Raw genomic sequence first — 21,245 nt, 5'->3', positions numbered from 1 at the left:
TGATAAATTCCTTTTGATTCTTTTTTATTATTATTGTCATCTGGCATTAAGATAATAGTTACAGATTTTTACTTATCAATCTACTTCTTAGATGAACTAACCTACAGAATACAGCATTTTATTAAACCTTTAACCTGTGTGATCAGATGTTGTAATGGCCACACATAAAATTTGAAAGTGTAAATATGTAAAAAAAAATATAAATAAATAGCCTCATGTTTTGGAATAGTTTAACATGGTTTATGATTTTTGGAATAATTACTACATGATTTCTTCCAACCCTATATTTAGATTTTCTTTATAGATATGAGAGTTTGTGGCATATGTGCTTAATTTGTAAAGATTTTTTAAAAAGTATGTATAAAGATGATGCTGTATTAAAACTATTAACCAGGATAGATTTTAACATAGCTAACAGAATCCTGTTTTTTAATTTACTAAATTATTCTGTAATATTCACCCTTTCTATTGAGTCACTACATTTACTTGGTGCATAGACCTACTTTAACATCAGCTTTTAAGAGATGGAGTAAAAAAGAGAAAGCATCATCTTTGTAGGGTTATTTTGAATGCTTATTTTAAAAATTTGAAAGGTTAACATTTTTATACTCAGTTGACTAATATATTTATTTGGTGATTTGAGATCTGAGTGTGTATTGTTTATAATTTATATAAATAAATATTTATATTTACATATTTTAATCAACAAACACTATTAAAGGTTTGATTGAATTAAAGTCTTGGAATTTTTTATCTTATTTTTTTTTTACTTTTAAAAAAAAAAGTCACTGGCAACATAATTGACACAATATACTGTCTGATATTGGGGAACAGGGCATTACCCCCCTGTCATGGCTTAAGATTCAGCTAGGGTTTGAGTCTGGGCTAGGGTTAGGCTTAAATCAATGTCTAGAGTTGGGTTTGGCTTAATTTTAGGGTGAGGTGAATTCTTAGGTTTTTTGTCTTTGCCTTAATGTTAGGATTAAGGTACAGAGTTGGAGTTAGAATCAGGATTCTATCTTGGTGGGGGGGGGGGGGGGGTAATGTCCTGTAGCCCTGATATTGCACAATTGAAAATATGCATTTGAATGTGTCATGTTCTTGATATCAGATAACAAAGAAAAAGACACTAAACATGTTAACTTAATTATTTTTAAGATTGACTCAGAACACAATAGCAGGTCCATTAAATTTGTCTTTATTTACTCAGGACGGTATGACCAATCATTCAATAGTTAGCAATTATTAAAAACATGGATAAAAAATCAAAACATTTTATCAAATTTTGTTGAGAAAAATTTTTTTTTTAAAAACTATAGGGCAAAAATGTTATTTTAAAATACTGTTTTAATAAAAGTTATATCAGAATTTTATTTACAAGATGCATACAGATCTACTATTATTTTAGTTAAAAAGAAATGACTAAAAATCATGTTTAGATGCATACATTTTCAGGATTGTCTATAAAACAAAAATTTTGCCATTGAAAATACTTATATAAAAAATATTAAACAGATATGATTATGCAGACATTGGAATGTTGGAGCTAGAGTTGTATTTGGAATGTTTAAATTCCTAAACAGTCTTCTTCTTAAAAATTCTAATTGTAGGCTACGTAAAAACTGAATCAGTATATTAGCTGTTAAACAAAAAGGGCAGCAAGGTTACATTTTTTCAAAAACTTTCTTAAAAATACTAAAAACAAAATGCTTGGAATGTAAATGAAATAACAAAATGTACTATTTTAAAATCAAATAATTTTAAAACTTCTTGGTTTGAAATTTTTTTAAAAATAAAAACCTGTTTGCAAAAAGCTGAACTGGGAAAAGTAAGTGTATAATACAAAGTGAACACATAAAAAATATATAATACATGTTGAACACAAAGGTATCTTGAGTCAAAAAATAAAACAATAAAAGGCACTTTTATAATACAACTTTCTGTTGTGATATGTACATTATAAAATTTCTGCTAATTAATACACAGCTGGGTGCAAAATGCAATCCAATTATCTGTTTGTCCATTCCTAATGTATATAAAAAGATGAATGAACACATGAATGCATAGTAATAAACTATATTGAAGTGAATACATTAGTTATAATACTAATAAAATAACAAATTATAATGTAATTTAAACAATAAAGGTATTCTAAAAGCTCAACAATTTCACATTTTGGAATTGATTTTCACTAACACAACTGTGGTCTTGCCTGTCTATAAACTGCATCACTTTGTTTCAAAATTTAAATTATAAAGCAATTTTTTTAAATTATAAATTTAAGACTTATTCTTAATTGAAACTGAGTAGTGGAAGCTTTAATATTTGCAATGTCAAATAAATCTTCAGGATAAAGTAACTGTATCTCAATTACATAAAAATAAAACTTTGTTTTAATGGCACATTATCAATTGAACACAAAAAAAAATCTGTTACATCTAGTTTATCAACAAGAGAATGAACATAAAATTTTTAGAAAAGTATAAATAATTTTTGTAATAAACAGCCACAAGGCAAAGTGAACAAAAATTATTGTTGGATTTGTACAAATAAATAAAATATGAACATAATTTGTACGGAAAAATAAATTCTGTTTTGTTATAGTTTAACTAAAAGTAATAAATATATATACAGTATTCAACAATATTTTTTAAACTAGAAAAGATTAGGCTATCTTTTCAGTTCTATTAATCAGTTTAATAAGCAATTTAAAAAAAAAGTATTTTAAACATTTCTGAACTTTGTACATAATATATTAAATTATTTTTATACTTTAAATTAAATCCTAGCCAAAATATTTTTTTAAAATATTTGACTGAACTTGAAGCAATATAGCACACTAGTTAACTATGCATCTAGACTAATATTATAAAACAACAGCCAATCACTGGATTTCAATGTTCAAAAAAGTTGCAAAGTATATCACGAATCATCAGCCAAGACTTCCAAATATCCCTGCCAAGACAAATTTTTTAAATTACTACACAATTAACATGATTCTTAATAAAAAGGTGAAGCTCACAAATCAACTATACTAATCTTATAATATTACTGTTAGTAAACTGACCCCATTTGAAACTCTAACAAGCTGCCTTTCCAAAATTAAAACAAGTGTAGTGAAGTCAGGTCGGTCATCAGGAAAATGATTCCAACATCTCTTCATTGTATCATATCTAAATGCAACCAGAAAAATAAGTGTTCCCTTTAATTATTCATGTACAATGATTTTGCAATATAAAAATAACTTTTAAGAGAGCATAAAAAATTCACATTCTTTTAAAACATGAAGATAATATTTTTTATAACTTTAAGTATTTGAATGAAATATCTAAAATTGCAATTCTATAAAATAAAGCCCCTTAATATTCAGTTAAAGTGACAAGTCTTTTTTTTTTAAGTTTTAATTAAAGAATTGACTAAAGCACTTTAAAACTTTAAAGTGGAGCTTACAAAGAATCAGGAGCCAAGGGTGGTTTTTCCATCCTATATCCTTTAATGAGTTTGTTGTACAGGTCTTGGTGTGGAATAGTTGGATATGGCATCCCACCAAGAGAAAATATTTCCCACATCACAATACCGAAGGACCATCTGTGATTATCAAAATTAAGTTTTAGAAATAATTATACTTGGTACATTCAGAAAAAGAAGCACATCAGTAGGGCTAGTAAGTAGGTCACCAACCAGTTCAAAGGCTCAGTAAAACTTGCATGACCCATAGAACTGGTGGATGACCTACTTACCAGCCCTATTCAACCAACTAGTTCTACCCCACATTCTTAACATAACTAATCAAAGCTATGACTGAGATTCAATGGAGTACTTACACATCACTTTTTACAGTGTATTTAAAGTCAATCAAAGCCTCAGGGGGCATCCACTTTACTGGGAACTGACCCTGTTGAAAGCAAAGTTCATATAGTTATACACTGAAAATCATACCCAGTTCAAAATTAAATTTATTTTTCCATGATTTATAGACATGCATTTAGTTGATAATTTATTTTTTTAATTGAAAAGTACAATTTTGAATTACCCCTGAAGTTTTCCTGTAATAGTCTCCATTACGAGCCAGACCAAAGTCAGCTATTTTTAGAACATTATCCTCCGTCACCAAAACATTTCTCGCTGCCAGGTCTCTGTGAATGCACTATTAAAAAACAACAAAATCAAGAAATGTTCCTGAATTTAAAATATTTAAATAATTTCTTTTCTTAAATTATGATTATTTAAGTACAAAACAGAAAAAATACTACATTTATTTTAAGGTCAGCATATTGTATCTAAAATTAAGAGATTTATTTGTCATTGGAGTAAAAGCAAACTATGACAAATATTACTTGCAAGAAAATATCTTAGACATTTGAGTTATGTGTCAAAATGACATAACTAATAAGTTATTTAAAAAAACACTAACCTTGTTTGAAGACAAGAATTCCATTCCTCTAGCAATCTGATGGCTGAATGATAAAAGTATTTTCTGAGAGAGCAAATTTTTAGCATTTTCTGCTTCCTCTATGTCTACTCCTTGCATGTAAACATCACCATCCTCTTTCCATCCAGATATGCTCCATGGTCGTGTTCGAAATGATAGCAAGTAGTCTCTGAGGTTTCCCTTCTTGCAATATTCAACAATCATCAGCAAAGGACCTGTAAATCACAGAATGACAACATTAACACCAATGTCTAACAATAGACTGTATATTAACTGAGTAGCATTATCTAGTGGTTACTTCCATCCACTTAAGTAATTCTAATCCCAGGCTAATAAATTCATATAACTAACAAAATTCTCAGGTTGAAACTTGCTTACTAAGTTTGAAATACAGATACATTTTACATCTTGACTATGATTAAATTTTTTAAAAACTTGGAACACATTTTAATCTCTACTACACATACTGACACCAGACACACACTTATCAAATGAAACTCTCCACTGAAAAGTTTAACATTCCTCAACCTACCATTTTGTGTACAGCAGCCCAGGAAGTTGACAATGTTGATATGATAACCCATCTTTTTAACAGTTTTCATCACATCCACTTCCTTGATGAACTCACAATGTTCTTGATATGTTGCATCATCTAAACATAAAAAAAAAAAAAAAAAAATTTTATATGAATTAATGCCATCAATAATACATGAATAAATGTCTAGAAAGATTTACAATTAAACCTGTTCTACAAACAGTACTCCCATAAAATAACTCAGCAGAAAAAATCAAAATGCCACCTCTCCCCCACCTTCTGGGGGTCTACCACCCCTAACTCAGCCATGACCCCTATCATGTTCCTCTGAAACTTTAACCAATCCCACCTAATAATACCATAGATCTGATCCTTTGGTATGCCTCTAGTAATAGTATTTTCTTAAAACAGGTAATCTTGGAAACATGTTTTAAATACTCAACACAACACAAAACAGCACAATCTGATTTAATATGAATAGCACTCTATTTTAAAAAAGCCATCATGAAAGTACAAATAGCTGCTCTCTACCTACCATCTGACTAACTGAAACACATTATTCAGGACATCAATACAAATCCTACGTTTATATATAACATCTATATCCATTTACAACAAATGTGACGTACCTTTCAATGTTTTTACTGCCACAATACTTGACTTAGAGTTTTCTCCAATTCCAAATGCTGATGCTTTCTTGACCACACCAAATGCACCTTGACCAATTATTTCTTGAATGTCCAATCTACAAAGAAAAACATTTCAACCATTTTAAAAAAATTGTTGTCATAACTAAGTATCTTGAAAATGACATTTAACTAAATTATTTCCCATTAACAAATTTACTAATGTGTTACTACATAAAAGTAGAAATACTATACCTCTCTCTAGGAAACTCTAATGCATTATCTATAGGCATGATAGGTCTTGATGATGAGGTTGGGATGGGTCCACAGCTGACTGACAACAGGGGAGAAGTTGGGGCTTCCTATATAAACAATTAAAATTAAATTAAAATGGAATACATTACACAAACAGACAAATAAATTTAGATTAGTCTTACAAGAAATAATCTTAACTAAATCTGGAAAAGAAAACACCTCTACTAGTGTGGATTAAATATGTAAATGTAAACCATAAAAATTAAAGTTTATTTGATGAGTGATTTCTAGCAGTTGTTGGTAAAATGTTAAACTATGGCTTACATTTTTATGATACAGTTGAAGACGCTCCATTTTCAGTTTTTTTATTTTGTAGCAGTAAATACTGACGCTGACAGCCACGGCAACAAGCAAAACAGCAACCCCACAGCAAATGCCAATGATGAGTATGAACTGGTCCAAGTTTTGTGTTGGCTTGCTCTCCAATACAGGACTAGACACTGGCTTTTCATCTTGTACAACACTGAGGTAAGCTGCCTGATGGTTCTCTCCCAGGTTATTTCTTAGTAAACACACATACCAGCCTTCATCGTTTTCTTGCACATTCTCCAATACAAGCGGATGGTGAGTTGCATTCCATTCCTATTCGGTTATAAAGGATTTGTTTTAAAATTTACTAGTAAAATAAGTTCGACCATTATGTAATCTTTTCAGAAACCAATGTGGTTTATAAACTATCAAATGGAGCTTACTATTAATTTGGTGATGTGTGGGTCATCAGAATGAAGCGGGCCTTCACCCCAACTTCCGTTGATGAAATTCAGTTTTAACCACGTCATCTCTACATTGGCTGTCTGGGTCACACAGTTAAACGTTGCAGTGGCTCCCAGCTTGGCTGTTTGATTACGTAAAGGTTCAACTATTGGGATGCTTGTGGATGCAGCTGAAATGATAAACAACCTTTTTTATTCGTCTACACTTTTGAAAAAAATATATTGAAATTTAATCATAAATCATAAAAATCTTTAAACAGTAATGCAATGATCCATACAGTAAATACAAAATTAAAGCTTCCTTAATTCTTCAGTTAAGAAGTTTAAAATATTACCATAAACATCAAGAAAAAACTGCCATTGCATCTCCATGTTGAGCTCTTTTAACTGCACCACACAAGTGTAGGTTCCACTGTCTGAAACTTTCAGATCTTTAATGTGCAGAGACCAGCCCTGAAATTTTCAACAAGCAAAACATTCAATTTCATGAGATACTTTGCTAGATCTACATATTTTAATTGATTTTTTTATGCTTAATATGCAGAAAAAAAACTGTAAAAGTTAAGCTTAATTCTGGAATAATGAAATAACTCATTTACAGTGAATACAAAAAACCTTATTATATTCTGGCTATAGGCTAAGATTGATGGTTAATTCAACAGGTGTACTTACAATTTTCTTAAGTCTGTTATCTTTATCCACTGGCTTTCCATTCTTTAGCCACTTTAGAGTTATCTTGCTCTCGTATAAATACCACCTTTCAAAGTTGTCAGGCTGGACACCACAATAAAACTCTGTTTCTGAATGAGGTGTTCTCTTTTTGACAGTAACCGGCATGTTCTTTGAGGACCACTCAAGTTTAAATGGTTGTTCTGGAGCAAAATTAAAAAAAAAAAACAGGTTTACTTAACTGCTTTTACCAGACATTAAGAATTATTTATGATTGTTACATCTAATGCACTCCTGGCCTCAATTTTATCATTTTTGGCACATTTGTAACTGACTTGGAGCAAAACGTGGTTACAGGATGAGCAGGAAGTATTTTTAAAGATTTAATTACTATTACAATTGTCATTGTAACCAATGAGATGTTGTCATGGGACGGAGTGGTCTAGCGGTAGAGAGCTGGAGTGCTACCCCGTAAGTCTCGAGTTCGAATCCAGGTTCAAGTCAGTAGACCGTCCCTGAGTCCACCCAACTCTGATGGGTACCTAACTCATGTTAGGGAGAGTAAAAGCAGCTGGGCATAGTGCTGACCATACTATCTCTTCATTTGCTGAGGTCACAGAAACAAGTGAACTCTACCTCACTTGCCCCATAGACCATCAGGTTTGAAAGGGAAACTTACTTACTTTTACAATTGTCATTATAAAATGTCTAAAAAAGGGGAACTGTAGTTCTTCTATGGGTTAACTTTTAGACAATGTATATGCAGCCTAAATGATACCTCAGAACACACAAATAGACTAAAAATATTCAACATAATTCAAATAATTAGATTTTAAGTGTTTTATATTTCATTTAAATCAAACTGGAATTTGGAATGCATTTTGTATCAAGATAGAATGCTTTTTTGGAGGGAATAAAAAGTTTTTAAAAAAATCAACCAAAAAAAACCACTACCATTGTTAAAATGCCAGTAGCCTACTTTGTAAAGGATGGTGGGAAAAAACCAAGTAGGCCAGGTATCTTTTTGTCCCACGGTGATACACTTGGCCAGGATGAAAAGAAACTATGTGACCTGGGGTCATTATAACAATGCCAGGGAGTAATGATGACAATGGTAAACGGTAGGGCAGGGAGTTTTCTGCTCCTGCTTTACGCGGGCTATTGTGGAGCTTGACCACATTCAAACTCTGTTCAGAACCGTATTCTGAAGGAAGAATTTCCATTGTTGATACCAGAGGGGGAAAAAAACTAAAGATTTTGAACATTAAATTTATAAGATTAGGCTATAGAAAATAATGCGCGTAGCTAAATTTAAATATTGTAAATGATAATTTCAGAACATCAAGAATTCTAAATATATTTTTTAAATCATGGTTTATTGGTTAGTCGGCAAGACTTGATTTTAATCGATAGCTGTGTGGGTGTAAAAAAAAAACCACCTAGTAATCGTATTGAGTGGGTAGCGCGAATAAAAAGAAACAACTACCCAACGTGTTAACAGTAGGTTTACCACCAGATATCCTTTTCTTTAAAAAAAAAAAAAGGAATAATACAATTTTAAAACTGTTTCTTAATAAAACCTTTTTGGTATGAGTGTCCCGAAATGGAAGTGGTAAATATATCTAATTGTGTAGCTTTTAAAATCAACAGACAAAAATATTAGCCCCCTCCCCTCCCAAGCCCACGGATATAACTAGTTGCACGCCAATCAAACGAAAGTATGTTCGGATATTTTCAAAGGCTGTTTTGTAAAGTCAACTTTATTTTTGGCATCCCGTTTAAATAGAGGGCATTTCTATCAGGCCGTGTAAAGCCGGGCAGTGCTAGAACGCCGTGTAGAGCTATGATACCAGCATCAATCAGTGGGGGAAGTGTGTCCCACGCCTCTTTGGTTGACAGCCGCGGTTGTAGAAAAGATCCATTCACGAACGTTAGGTCATAAAGATTATAGCACGTTCTGAATACTCCGCTTGTAGGCCCTATAACTCTTTTGTGTGCTATTTTTGTATATTAAAGCCGATATCACGGGGTAGGACTATTATTTTTTAAACAAAAACGAAGAACACATATAGTATGCCCTAATGGTTCTTTTGGCCACATTGAGGCATTAGAAATTGGTTGTTTTTTTGTTTTTTGTTTTTTTTTTTTGTTTTTTTTTTTTGTGTAAAACAAAAAGTATTTGAAATATTGGTCCCAAACCTTAGGAAAAGTTATCAAATTAAATATCTTGTAAAAAAATGAATTTTGTGTGACTATTAAGGAAATTTACTGATACATGGAAGATAAACTTAATATAGCGTTAGACCTACTAAATCTACATACACAAGCGAAGTAGTAACGTTTAGTCATAACACAAACGTAAATCAGACTGAAATAATCTTTCGAAAAAATATATAGATTCTATATGAGGAAAACGCATACACTTTTTTTCTCGAAAGAACTTTAGTACATTCTTTTTTTAAGAAATATATTTTATTGATAAATATGCGGCACCGTAACCCACTTCGCGACAAAGCGATCTGAACACGTTTTCTTGCGTTAAGTATTCAAGCTAAAGAAAACACCGGATGTTGATTGAAAAAAAAAATCCACGTCTAGGCCTACACCTAACACGATCTCAAAGCCCCTAGTGATCGGGTAACGCAACCATAAAAAAGGTCAAAGGAAAAAATAGCCGAACGGTTCTCGCATTGTTACACGCATCCCCCCCCCCCCGTCCCAGCGTCGATCAGAATGCAATTAATCAAATTAATATGTTGAATAAAAAGTTTAACAGAAAAGATAATAGATTTAAATTATTTTAAGAGTAGGTTGTGGTTCCCTTTCTTATGTTTGGTGAAATATAATTCGAAGCAAATTTTCTGTGCACGTTGAATAGCATGTGTTTCTTTCATACATCTCTGGGGGGGGGGGGGGGTCCGTCTGGACTCCGTCCCCTTCCCCAAACACGTCTACTGCTCCACATACACACCGCGCGCCCCTTCCCCCCCCCCCCCCCCCCCCCAACGAAATATATTTTTTTTATAGTAAATATAAAATTTTACCCGTGCCCGCTCCTCCCAAAGATAAAAAAGTCTGAAAGAAACACTGTTGATAGCAATGTTGGATACACGTTTTGGTATCATGTTAAATGCATGCCCAAAGATCAATGTTGGATACAAGTCTAAATACAAATGTTGGATGCACGTCCAAATATCAATGTTGGATGCATGTCCAAATATCAACGTTGGATGCATGTCCAAATATCAACGTTGGATGCATGTCCAAATATCAAGTTGAATGCTCGTCCAAATATCAACGTTGGATGCATGTCCAAATATCAACGTTAGATGCATGTCCAAATATCAACGTTAGATGCATGTCCAAATATCAACGTTAGATGCATGTCCAAATATCAACGTTAGATGCATGTCCAAATATCAACGTTGGATGCATGTCCATTTATCAACGTTGGATGCATGTCCAAATATCAACGTTGGATGTCTAAACGTCTAATTTGTGCGTGTGTGTCTTTGAACTAAGACCACTGCTTGGAAAACCCCATCGAATGTCAAAAACACGTCACATTGGTTTAGTGTCTGCACGGCAAAGACTGGTACATTTTACACGGGGAAATACACTTTTTACACACAAATTACAATAATAGCATCTTACTGAACGATCCGCCTACAACAGCTACCGAACAAGATCGTATACTATATCTACTATTCACAATCCTCACCACTCTTTATACACAACAGTTAGTAACTACAAGTACAATACATACAACAAGCCACCACCTTTCTTGAAACAACTCACGATTGACTTTCCACAGTACTCACCTTTGACTGAAGTCTGCTGGTTTATTTGGGCAGCGCAGACGCAACACGTGAGGAGGACCAGCACTGACACTGTCACAACCGGACACAACGACCTCAATGGTTTCATGGTTGGCTGAAAACCTGGAAAATAAACAAAAACTTTATTTACAAAACCAACGAATCAGCGCAATGGAAGTAAAACGTGGAAGCCCTTGATCACATTTAGTAGAGACGTTGACATATCTGCTATATATAACAATGAATGCAAGTGTGTACCTCGTTAATATGCATGTGATTTTTCTCGCCCCTGTGAATATGCAAATGAATGTTACGGTTAGCTGAACATCGCTCACTTAATTGCGTCTGATCAACGGACGCGCTGGTCACGTGGGATAACCTAAGCTACTTATGTTTAGGGTCAACTCGTATAGTTCTGTTAAGGGAAACGCTCCGTTATAAACCGCATAAATCAAGCGACTAGTCTACGTACGACAACCAAGACAGTTGGCAATGTTGATATCTAAGTTAGAGCAGCATGTTGATTATCAAATTTCAGGTGTTTTTTTTTTTAATTTATAAAAATATGGGAAGTGCGTTTGCTAACTTGCAATACACGATTGACTTACAGTGTGCATAACTAACGTAGGGCCTTAAATATAGGCCTTTAATTATAAAACCAATTTGAGAAATGATATAGTAGATTTTAAAAAATCCTCACTGGCCACTGGATAGGTAAAAATAAAAAATAAAGTATCGTTTCAGAACAGACGGCTCAAGAGGCAGTAGAGCTAACCTGTTTTTCTGACCTCGGCACATAAAAGGATAGAGTATAATCTTCACTGTGCTCTGTGGCAGAACCCTTATAGAACACCAGTTATGGATTCGGAAAATAAATAAGAGACAGCCACGAAACCTAGATATACATGCTGTTTTATTATCTATTTCAAATTGTTCTTTTAAAAAAAAAAAAGATCAATTTGAAATATTTCTTCCCGAACACTAAAATTTGTAATAGAAAAAAAAACACATACTGACCATTACTTTTAAATCCCTACAGGACCTAGTGTTAGCAACACACAACCGGGCAACATCCTACCTCGATAGCTGCGCGGGGGTCAAGGGTACTGGACGGTCCGGTTAGCGGCCCATTCTTGTATTGTGGCTGACCCTATCCAGTTACAGTCGTGCACCACACCAGAGCTAGCACTAGGCGACAGGTATTTTTTTTTAACAAGGTGATGTGCGAGGCTGCTACTGGTAGCGGGGACACACACACACACACGTTTGAAGGTCACTGCTTCAGTGTACGGACATAGGGTCACTGCGCTAGTGGACACAGAGGGATAGGGCGTAGTTGACCCTGGGGGGATAGTACTGAGTTGACGGGGGGACAGTACTTGAGTGGCATCTAAAGATCAGTGCATTTCGGGCAGTGTTTTTCCAGACTTTTTCCTCCGGGCGGGGGGGGGGGGGGGGGGACGACGACACTATTAAAAGTATATATTTTCTATATAAATTCCATTTCGTTGGGGCGGAGGGGGGGGGGGGCGGTAGACTTTCTCCGGGGGGGGGGGGCGGTAGACTATCTCCGGGGGGGGGGGGGGGGCGGAGATGCCTGGGAGAAACTCTGATTTCGGGCGTCTTTGGGTCAGTCTACTAACACACATGCCTAATCATTGAGTTAGCGAACAGAAAATTTAAAAATAGAGCCTAACGCTAAAATTGGACACGCCCTATAATGGGCGCACGCACGAAAAAAGGGGAAATCAGCACGAACTCTTTATAGGTCTTGCGGTACAACATGTGGGAGGGTGAAAATTTTCCCAGACCCATTCTCCCTACTAGCTTCGCACCCCAACCCCTCTACCCCCCCCCCCCCTCACATGGCAAAGATAAACAAGAGAGCGTACAAAACAACTATGTTTTAAACACCACTACACTGATTGGTGCTTTTTTTTTTAAATACCCGGCTGATAACGGTTGTACACGTGTGATATAACGGTACATTTAAAAAAAAAAAAGGAACCAGTAGAATGTTCGAATAAGGCCATTTTAGCGTGCGTCTCCAAACCCCCCCCCCCTCCCCAATCCAACTGTGCACAAATATATGTATTCACCCAGATTTTTAACAACAAAAGAAAAGGGCGTATCAACATTGGTGAATATCTGCGTAGGTGAAAGCGCATAAATTACTCGTATCTAATGACAATCTGTGTATAGAATGTTGTAAGGGGGGGGGGGGAGAGAAATCGGTACGTTGTTAAAGTATGCGTACCTGATGACCACTGCCATATCGCTAACTCAACCAGAAGTAGGCTAACCCTATTCTAGTAATCGATAACAAATAAAATCACTTTAATGACAAGTTATGGGTGTTAATAATTTTATGACAATAGAAATTATTATGTTACAGGCCCTATATTATTTACTCGCTTTTGTCTTGGATGGAAATCCCTGTTTACAAGAAGGATTGTGTTTCTATAATAATCCTGTCTTGTAATAATATTATCTTTCCTTAATAGCCTTCAACCTTAATTTGGCTAATTAGGCCCCTTCTAATACAGCAGTCCTCGCTTTCCCTACCAATGTGCTTAAATCTAGACTAAACTTCTTTGGCCCACAGAAAATATGTCCAGATTTCAGATACCGAATACTGAATTGTTTGATTATTAGTTTTCTCACAAATGTCAAAATCCTTTCACCAGACCTTTTCTACAAAATACAGGAGTAAAACGTAAAGAAAGATTCGGGACATTTAAACTGGGTAGCAAAGCCTCACTAGACTCCGGAAGCGTTATTTTGTTTGGGGACGCGGTGTTCGGATTTAGAGCTTTATAAGATAACTGTGTCAAATATCCGGTGTCCCTTCGACACATTTCTGCAGATAAAAACCTAGGTTTATAGCAGCCGTCTTTTAATACTGCTGCCGGGAAGGCAACGCGTTAGGCCTTATGTTGCATGTATATGGCAATACTATTAAAAGCAGTCAGGCATGCATGAAAAGATATGTATAGAAGCCTAATATGCATGAGCCAAGCTTTATTTATAATTATTAATTACGTAAGAGTGGAAACTGGATAATTTATAACTGAAAAAAAAAACAACAACTGTAGGCCTGCTTCTTTATTTAACATGGCTGTATTGAAGTTAATCTGTAGTGCTTCTTTCAAGGATCACTCCAGGGAAGGGACATATAATACCTCAACCGGTGTTTCTCCACATCATACCCCCCCCAATGGAGGAAAATGTCTGAAAGAAACCCCGGTTATCTGTTGCAGATATCACTACGCTTTCAGACTATTTTATCTGGAGGTGGGGAGCACTTTAAAATGGGGTTGAGGGAGGGACAATATTTCCCTGTGCCCCCTCTCCCTCCCCCCCATCCAACAAAGAGATGGCCGTCTAACCCTGGTAGTATCCCTAATAACCATAACCTCCATCGACGACACACACACACACACGCACACAAATCGACACGATAAAGTGTGTGGCCCTGACAAAACAGCACACAAGTAAGAATATAGTGCGGCATCGTCAAACAACAGACGTAGTTATCCTGGCACCACCACGACAAGTTCTGGCACACCATGGCCAATGTGATGCTTGACTTGCCCCGGGGTACGTATGTATCACATCACTGCGACCCCAGGCTCGGTTCACACAGAACGGGACCGTTAGGCCTACGTGGACAAAAGACGAGAACCGGCACCTACAACTTGACTTCCCCCGTCCCATAACGGTGCTGCTTAAGTGATTGTAAACAACTCGTGCACCAGCTACTGAAATTTATCGCCAGCCCAACGTTTAAAATATATTAATCAGGGTTGCTTTCAGATATTTTTTTTCTCCGGGGTAGGGGGTACTTGGAACTTCCGGGGGATAGGCGTATTTAAATTAAAACTCTGAGAGGGGGAAAGGGGACCGGACACTGGTAAATTATAATTTGCTATATAAATTGTTTTTTTTTCCTGTTTTGTCCGGTGAGCCCCCCCCCCCCCCCCATTCGGAGATGCCTGAAAGAAACTCTGGAAATAATTATGACTGGGTAACAAGGAATGGATGTGTCCACTTTCACCCGATAAAGATCCTCGATGTGGTTGTGTGATAAGTTGAGTGGGACTGCCATTTTTTATTTTCTTATCTCAGCACTGAGGGGTTTTTAGAAATGCCAAGATCCACTTGAAGCCTCGGCTTATTTTTTAACACAGAAAAAAAAATTACGTCAAGCTGGGGTCAGTGTTTCTTCCAGACTTTTTTCTCCGGGGGGGCACTTGAAATCTTCGGGGGGGCGGTAAACTTTCTTCGGGGGGGCGGACACTGTTAAAAGTATATATTTTCTATATAAATTATATAAATTTCATTTCGTTCGGGGGGGCGGTAAAAAATTTTCGGGGGGGCTTCGCCCCCCCGAAGAGATGCCTGGAAGAAACTCTGGCTGGGGTCCACGTTTCTTTATTCTAATACAATTAGCGTCTTTAGGGAATTTCACATAAGGGTAGGGTACGGTCAGAACAACGCAATGCTTTATTTTTCATCGCCTAAGGAAGCATAATGTCACGTACACACCAGGGCGCGGGGGTATGTGGGGGGGGGGGGGGGTGCGAAAAAGAAGTCCACATGTTTTACGCATTGCCGCGGCGATATTCGAACTCCAAGCCATCTAGTTTGCTATCATATCGATCACTTAATCAAATCTTTTAATTCGCACTAATTTTCGGGACAGTTTTATACGCGAGACGTTTAAAAAAAATTAATGTTGTCATCAGTGGCGTAGCCAGGATCGTCTCATGGGGGGGGTTCAAATTTTTTCCAGCATTTTATATATATATATATATATATATATATATATATATATATATATATATATATATATATATATATATATATATATATATGTGTGTGTGTGTGTGTGTACATATGCATGTGTAAGTGCGTGCGTGTAAAGTATTGGTGGCTGGTGACAATAGAAACTCGTGGGTGCCACCGACTAACTTATCTTAGTATTAGCTATTGTTTTGTAACAAGTAACACATGTACACTATCGTAAAAAATTATAAAAATCAAATTTCCATCATTTTCAGCAGTTTTCTCCAACTAAAAATTTCCTTGTCGGCCGCAAAATATTATAGATTCTATTATGGGCGCTAATCTTAAACGATTTTCTTGAATTTGTTGACTTATGATACATTTAAGGAGATTTTAATAAGTTAATTTTTTTTTCTCCATCACCGATTTACGATTTTGGGAAAGTAAAATTGCTCTTTTATGATACTCACATTGCTGGTGCTCATTAAACTTGTCTGTTGCCTTTTTCCAGTTTGAAAATGAAATTTTTGATAGCTTATCCATAGGCTGACTACCTACACCACGATAATTCAAACTAATCAAAACACAATATTTGCAAAATGCGCCATCAAGTAATTTGGAATAAGTCAACCAGTTCCACCTAAGTAGCCACAAATATTGAAACTTTAAATTTCTTTGTCCGCTTGCTGGAAATTTTAAAAGTTCATCAGGACGCCAGATGTTTTCTAATAAATACAACCGTGTATCGTCTGTTATAACTCCTTTGATAAAATTGCCGATATCATTTGCGTAAGAAACAGTCGAAGGTGCTGAATTTATGGACATTTCTTGATGTAATGTACTTTGAAAAGCAATAGTACCATCTTCATTTTTATCATTTTCAGTTTTACTTTTCTTTGTAAAGAAATCAGTTAATAAAGTAGTTTTTAATTTCCTTTTTCCTTCCGCCATCATTAAAATGAATTTAAATTGCTTGAAGTAGTTAAAAGATACACATTAAAACACGACTATACGAAGAAGAAAGCAAATTATTATTGGTCTTCTATTCTGTCTAAATTGACTACTGTAGGTTCCTGGCTTTACATCTATATTTAACCAAATACGCAGTTTTTTTATATAGCCTACCAACACAAAGTTTTGTGTCAACAATTGTGGGTCAAGCCCACGCCTTCCTGCCAGATGTGCATCAGGTAGTATTTTATAATTGATACGTACCAATATTCATCCCACCCTCACCCCCTTTTACACCCCTTAACTGATAACCTTGTTCAGCTTTCCCTTCGCCTATTGCGACCCTGAGTGTTTGTTGTTTAAGCACTGAATGATAGCGACACAAGTCCATCGTCGTCAATAGCTGTAACTTAACGTAAAGGATTGTCATTTTGAAGGTTCTAACCCCCCCCTCCCCTCCCCTCACCCCTGCCTACTCCTCCCTCTGCCATCTTTATCATTTTCAGTTTACTTATCTTTTTAAAAATTAAGTGAAATGAATTTCAAATGGTTTGAAGTAGTAAAAACATACACATTATAGAACCTCAATGCGAATAATAATCAATTCCTTTGTTTGTTTTTCATTTCTAGACGCTTTCCGATTGCACTACAATCATATTAGACAACAAAGGCCTACCCACGTAGCCCACCCCTCCCTTTCGACACTCCTTAACTGATCTAACCTTGGCCAACTTTCCCTTGGCCTACTGCGTTCCAGATTATTATACTTTACTTTAGCGCGATAATAAAATTCATAACTAAATTCTACAGGCAATTCTCATCACAATGATATACATTGTTGTTCTAGAGGCTGCCAGGCTTAAGTGTTTAGTGTTTAAGCCCTAAATAATATTGACACAAGTCAATAGCTATAGCTTAACGTAAAAAAGTAGTCATTTTGGGGGTCCATGGGGGGGGGGGGGTTATAACCCCCCCTAACCCCCCCCTGCCTACGCCACTGGTTGTCATTAAGCATACATTAGTGTCTTGTATTGAAGTTCAGGGAAGCAGAGAGAGATGAGGGGGGGTGGTTATAGGGCAGGGTTGAAAGAGGTGGAACTTTAAAAAAATGTAATTGTATTTCCCCTTAATAATCTCGACACCACAATGTGTTTTTAAAAAAAAACTTGGCCCCACTTTAGCTTTGACTATGTAATATTTATTTCTTCTGTGTTCTACACAGGTCTGACTGGTGCTGGTCGATTAGCCAGTCGCACATTCAGCGATGATTGGCCTACTTCAACCACAAACCTAACCCTAGCCCTAAACCTAACCCTAGCCCTAAACCTAACCCTACATACAGTTCCAAACATAGGCTCACATAGTGAGTTAAGCTCCAAAAGTCTGACCCTCATTTTATCAAAAGCTCGCGTAAGTCAAATTGACTGAGGCATTCTAAATAAATGTTCTTACTTTTAAATGTACTACTGGTTCTAGAGACTAATAATTATTTCAACAACAAAAATTTCTTTATGTGACCCTAGCACTGTTCCAGCCACAATTGGATCGCATATAAATTAGTCACAGACACAAACACTGTTTACATGTTAAGCGCTATGATTATCCTTTATTTCTATGTATTCAGATCTACTGTAGGTGTCATAATTTATTTTTTGTAATTTTTTTAAAAAGACGCATTTTCGACAGATTGTGAAACCTGCACTCTTCTGAACAAACGTGTGTTTCAAACGTACTTGTTCTAGTCATACATGTAACATTTTTTTTGTGATGTTTTAAAAATGTACAAACTGTGTTTTTTACTTCCCTTTTCAATTTTTTCAAAAAGTGAGAAAAGCCGATTTAAAAGCAATAAATTTAATTGATGTACTTATTTTTGAGGTTTGAAAAAAATTGAGTCTGTTCTCTATGTATGTGTGTTTGTGTTGAGTTCAAAAGATTGTGTTTGTGACATATACTTTTACAGATATAACCTCTCAAACATGGCACTTTTTAGGGTGTTGAAAAAAAAGTTAAAAACTAATTTTTTTAAAACGTCATAACTTTTTTACTACTTGAGATTTATGAACAAATTTAGTGTACACTATCTTAGAATCATGAGTTCTTGACATAGCAACTTTCAAAAAAGCTCTGGGACCGCTTTAAAAAATCAGTTTGACACCCCTAATAAACTCATCAGTGGCGTAGCCAGGATCGTCTCGAGTGGGGGGGGGGGGGGTGTCCAATTTTTACCCGGGGACAAGCTTTCGATTTGCACCCCTCCCCCCTCAGACTTTTGATTTGCCCCCTCCCCCCTCAAACTTTCGATTTGCACACACCCCCTCAAGCTTTCGATTTGCAACCCCCCCCCTCAAACTTTCGATTTGCACCCCCCTCATACTTTATATATAAACCGAGGGGTCTATGGGGGGGGGGTTATGACCCCCCTAACCACCCTCCTGCCTACGCCACTGAAACTCGTTCATTGAAATCAGTGCCTTTCATTTCGTCACAGCGAAGGCCTAGCCTGCGATGACCCTAGCCTGCGATTACCCTAGCCTGCGATGACCCTATCACTTCGTTCAGCCCCGGGCTACAGAAGAGGCGGGTTTTTTTTTCACAATAAATGCACATGGCCCAAGACCACACCCAAGTATGTACCCTTCCTTCCCCACCCACCCTACTAAATATTTTACACACATTTCAGCACGACTGGGGGGGGGGGGGGGGTAGTGTGCGAATTAAGGTCAGCGTGCGGACATAGCCTTTAAAAAAATTAATATAACAGGGGGATTAATATTATATTAACAGCACTACTATTATTGTAGATCTAAGATAGTAATATTAATTTTATTAATGACATGGTCTCTACTTATAAACTAATATAAACATTAAACACTATAATATACAATATTATATAATCAAAAGTGATTAAAAAGTAAAAAGTAATCAATTCGCAGTAAAAGTAAAGTAGAATCTAGATCTAGTAAGTAAGCTAATAAAAATCGTCCAAAAGATACCGAACAATGGACACGGGTAACTGTTAGATAAACAAGTGTATTAACTTATTAACTTATTAAATAATACAGTAATTTAGTTTGATTTAGTTAGGCACCACATTTACAACAGATTCAAATACGCATGCTTCATTTCGGGCAAGATCTTTTTCTCGAGTATTTTATACCTACTTTATGTAATTCTAAAAGAATTCTAAAACCAAATGGTGGGACTTCAATTTAATTAAAAATTTCATAGAAAGGTAGTTAGCAAAGAGCGGTCTTACCTTTGTATCACCTGGGCAATTTACACTGTCATCGAGTTCTTCAAAATTTGAATAATACAACACAGAATAAACAATATCCCTGTGTTGAGCGTTGTCGCGTGTTCAGTTTATTATTTTATTGCCTGGATGGTTTACAAAATAGATTCAAGATATGAAATTAATCCATACTGTTTTACTATAACTTGTTGTATTGGAAGCAACAAGCACAGTGGCTCAAGGTGTTTTAATTCATTGATCACTGACGAATGTGTCCATCGCACCTTTTGCTAGTAGCTCGTTTCCTTTACTTCCGCGCTGTATTTGCTCACCTTTTTCGGCGTGATGGAAACCCCAAACACAACAAGGCTCGCTTGTTTACCGTCTTTCCCCCCACGACACAAGAGGTCCTCTGTCAACCGGACTGTGCGCCTCAACAAGTTTGTTTTCTGCTCAGGTCTCGCTTGCCCGCGATTGGATGCGTCACCCTCGTCCAGTCCCTGTCGTCTGCTGTGGTGGGAGTAAGGAGATCTAAATACCAGTCAACAACCTTCAGTGTAAACAGACGAGTTGAACTTGCAAGTCCTGGAAATCTTTTTTTCCGCCCTAACTTGTGGATTTATTTAAGACTTTAAATAATTTTCGTCCACTTTAGCACAATAAAAATCCGGACCTAACAGCTCTGCATCGGAATTTGTTAACCGGGCTATACTTCCTGTAGCATAACTCAAAGAATTTCGAATGTCAAATTCAAAGTTAACACCACATACCAATATTTAAAGCACTACGCCTGGTGTCTGGTTTAATCTATAATTATACACCGAAATAAACACCAGGGAACTCTACCCAGATTTAAACCCCTCGGCGTGGCTTCGGGTTTTAAAACTGCGTGTGTGGAAGTGTCGAGGAAACCCCTAACAAAGTACGGATTCTCGCCGCGATGAAGAAAGCCTGCGAGGAAATTCGCCCAGAGAAATCATGCGACGTCTTTGCAAGTGTGCACGCTGGCTGTCCAAGCGAATATCACGTCCCCACCCCATTCGGGCTTTACGTTCTAGGTTGGAATTATGTAACGATTTTTACTTAAATCGCTGCTTTTTTTTTAGACCAAGAAAGCTAGATCTAGAGAATTAAAAACAAATTATAATAGGGTCTACAATAAA

At 36.1% G+C, this 21,245-nt stretch overlaps 1 protein-coding gene across 1 annotated transcript; it reads right to left on the bottom strand.

Moving 5' to 3' along the window:
* Positions 1-1,792: 1,792 nt before the first annotated feature.
* Positions 1,793-20,962, bottom strand: LOC131958354 (fibroblast growth factor receptor 3). Its single transcript, XM_059323344.1, has 15 exons — positions 20,107-20,962; positions 11,112-11,231; positions 7,294-7,493; positions 6,957-7,074; positions 6,601-6,791; positions 6,173-6,490; positions 5,849-5,955; positions 5,597-5,712; positions 4,965-5,084; positions 4,415-4,647; positions 4,034-4,147; positions 3,825-3,895; positions 3,451-3,588; positions 3,068-3,173; positions 1,793-2,955 (listed from the first exon to the last, which is right to left on the bottom strand). The coding sequence occupies exons 2-15, from the start codon at positions 11,215-11,217 to the stop codon at positions 2,923-2,925; spliced, it is 1,971 nt and encodes a 656-aa protein (XP_059179327.1). The 5' UTR covers positions 11,218-11,231; positions 20,107-20,962; the 3' UTR covers positions 1,793-2,922.
* Positions 20,963-21,245: the final 283 nt, after the last annotated feature.

The sequence above is a fragment of the Physella acuta genome, unplaced genomic scaffold, assembly GCF_028476545.2.
Source record: "Physella acuta isolate Inbredline_101_S28 unplaced genomic scaffold, ASM2847654v3 ptg001320l, whole genome shotgun sequence".
NCBI classification, from domain to species: Eukaryota; Metazoa; Mollusca; class Gastropoda; family Physidae; genus Physella; species Physella acuta.
The sequence above is the reverse complement of the archived record's forward strand: the minus strand, read 5'-3'. Positions and strand labels throughout refer to the sequence as shown.

What these genes read in the sequence shown, in the direction of transcription:
- LOC131958354 (XM_059323344.1), bottom strand. Translation starts at nt 11,217, where the DNA reads ATGAAACCATTGAGGTCGTTGTGTCCGGTTGTGACAGTGTCAGTGCTG. An exon ending in GTTTTTTCTTGATGTTTATG is followed by an intron (nt 6,792 to 6,956) that starts GTAATATTTTAA and finishes TTATCATTTCAG; the next exon opens with CTGCATCCACAAGCATCCCA. An exon ending in TTCAACTGTATCATAAAAAT is followed by an intron (nt 5,956 to 6,172) that starts GTAAGCCATAGT and finishes TTGTTTATATAG; the next exon opens with GAAGCCCCAACTTCTCCCCT.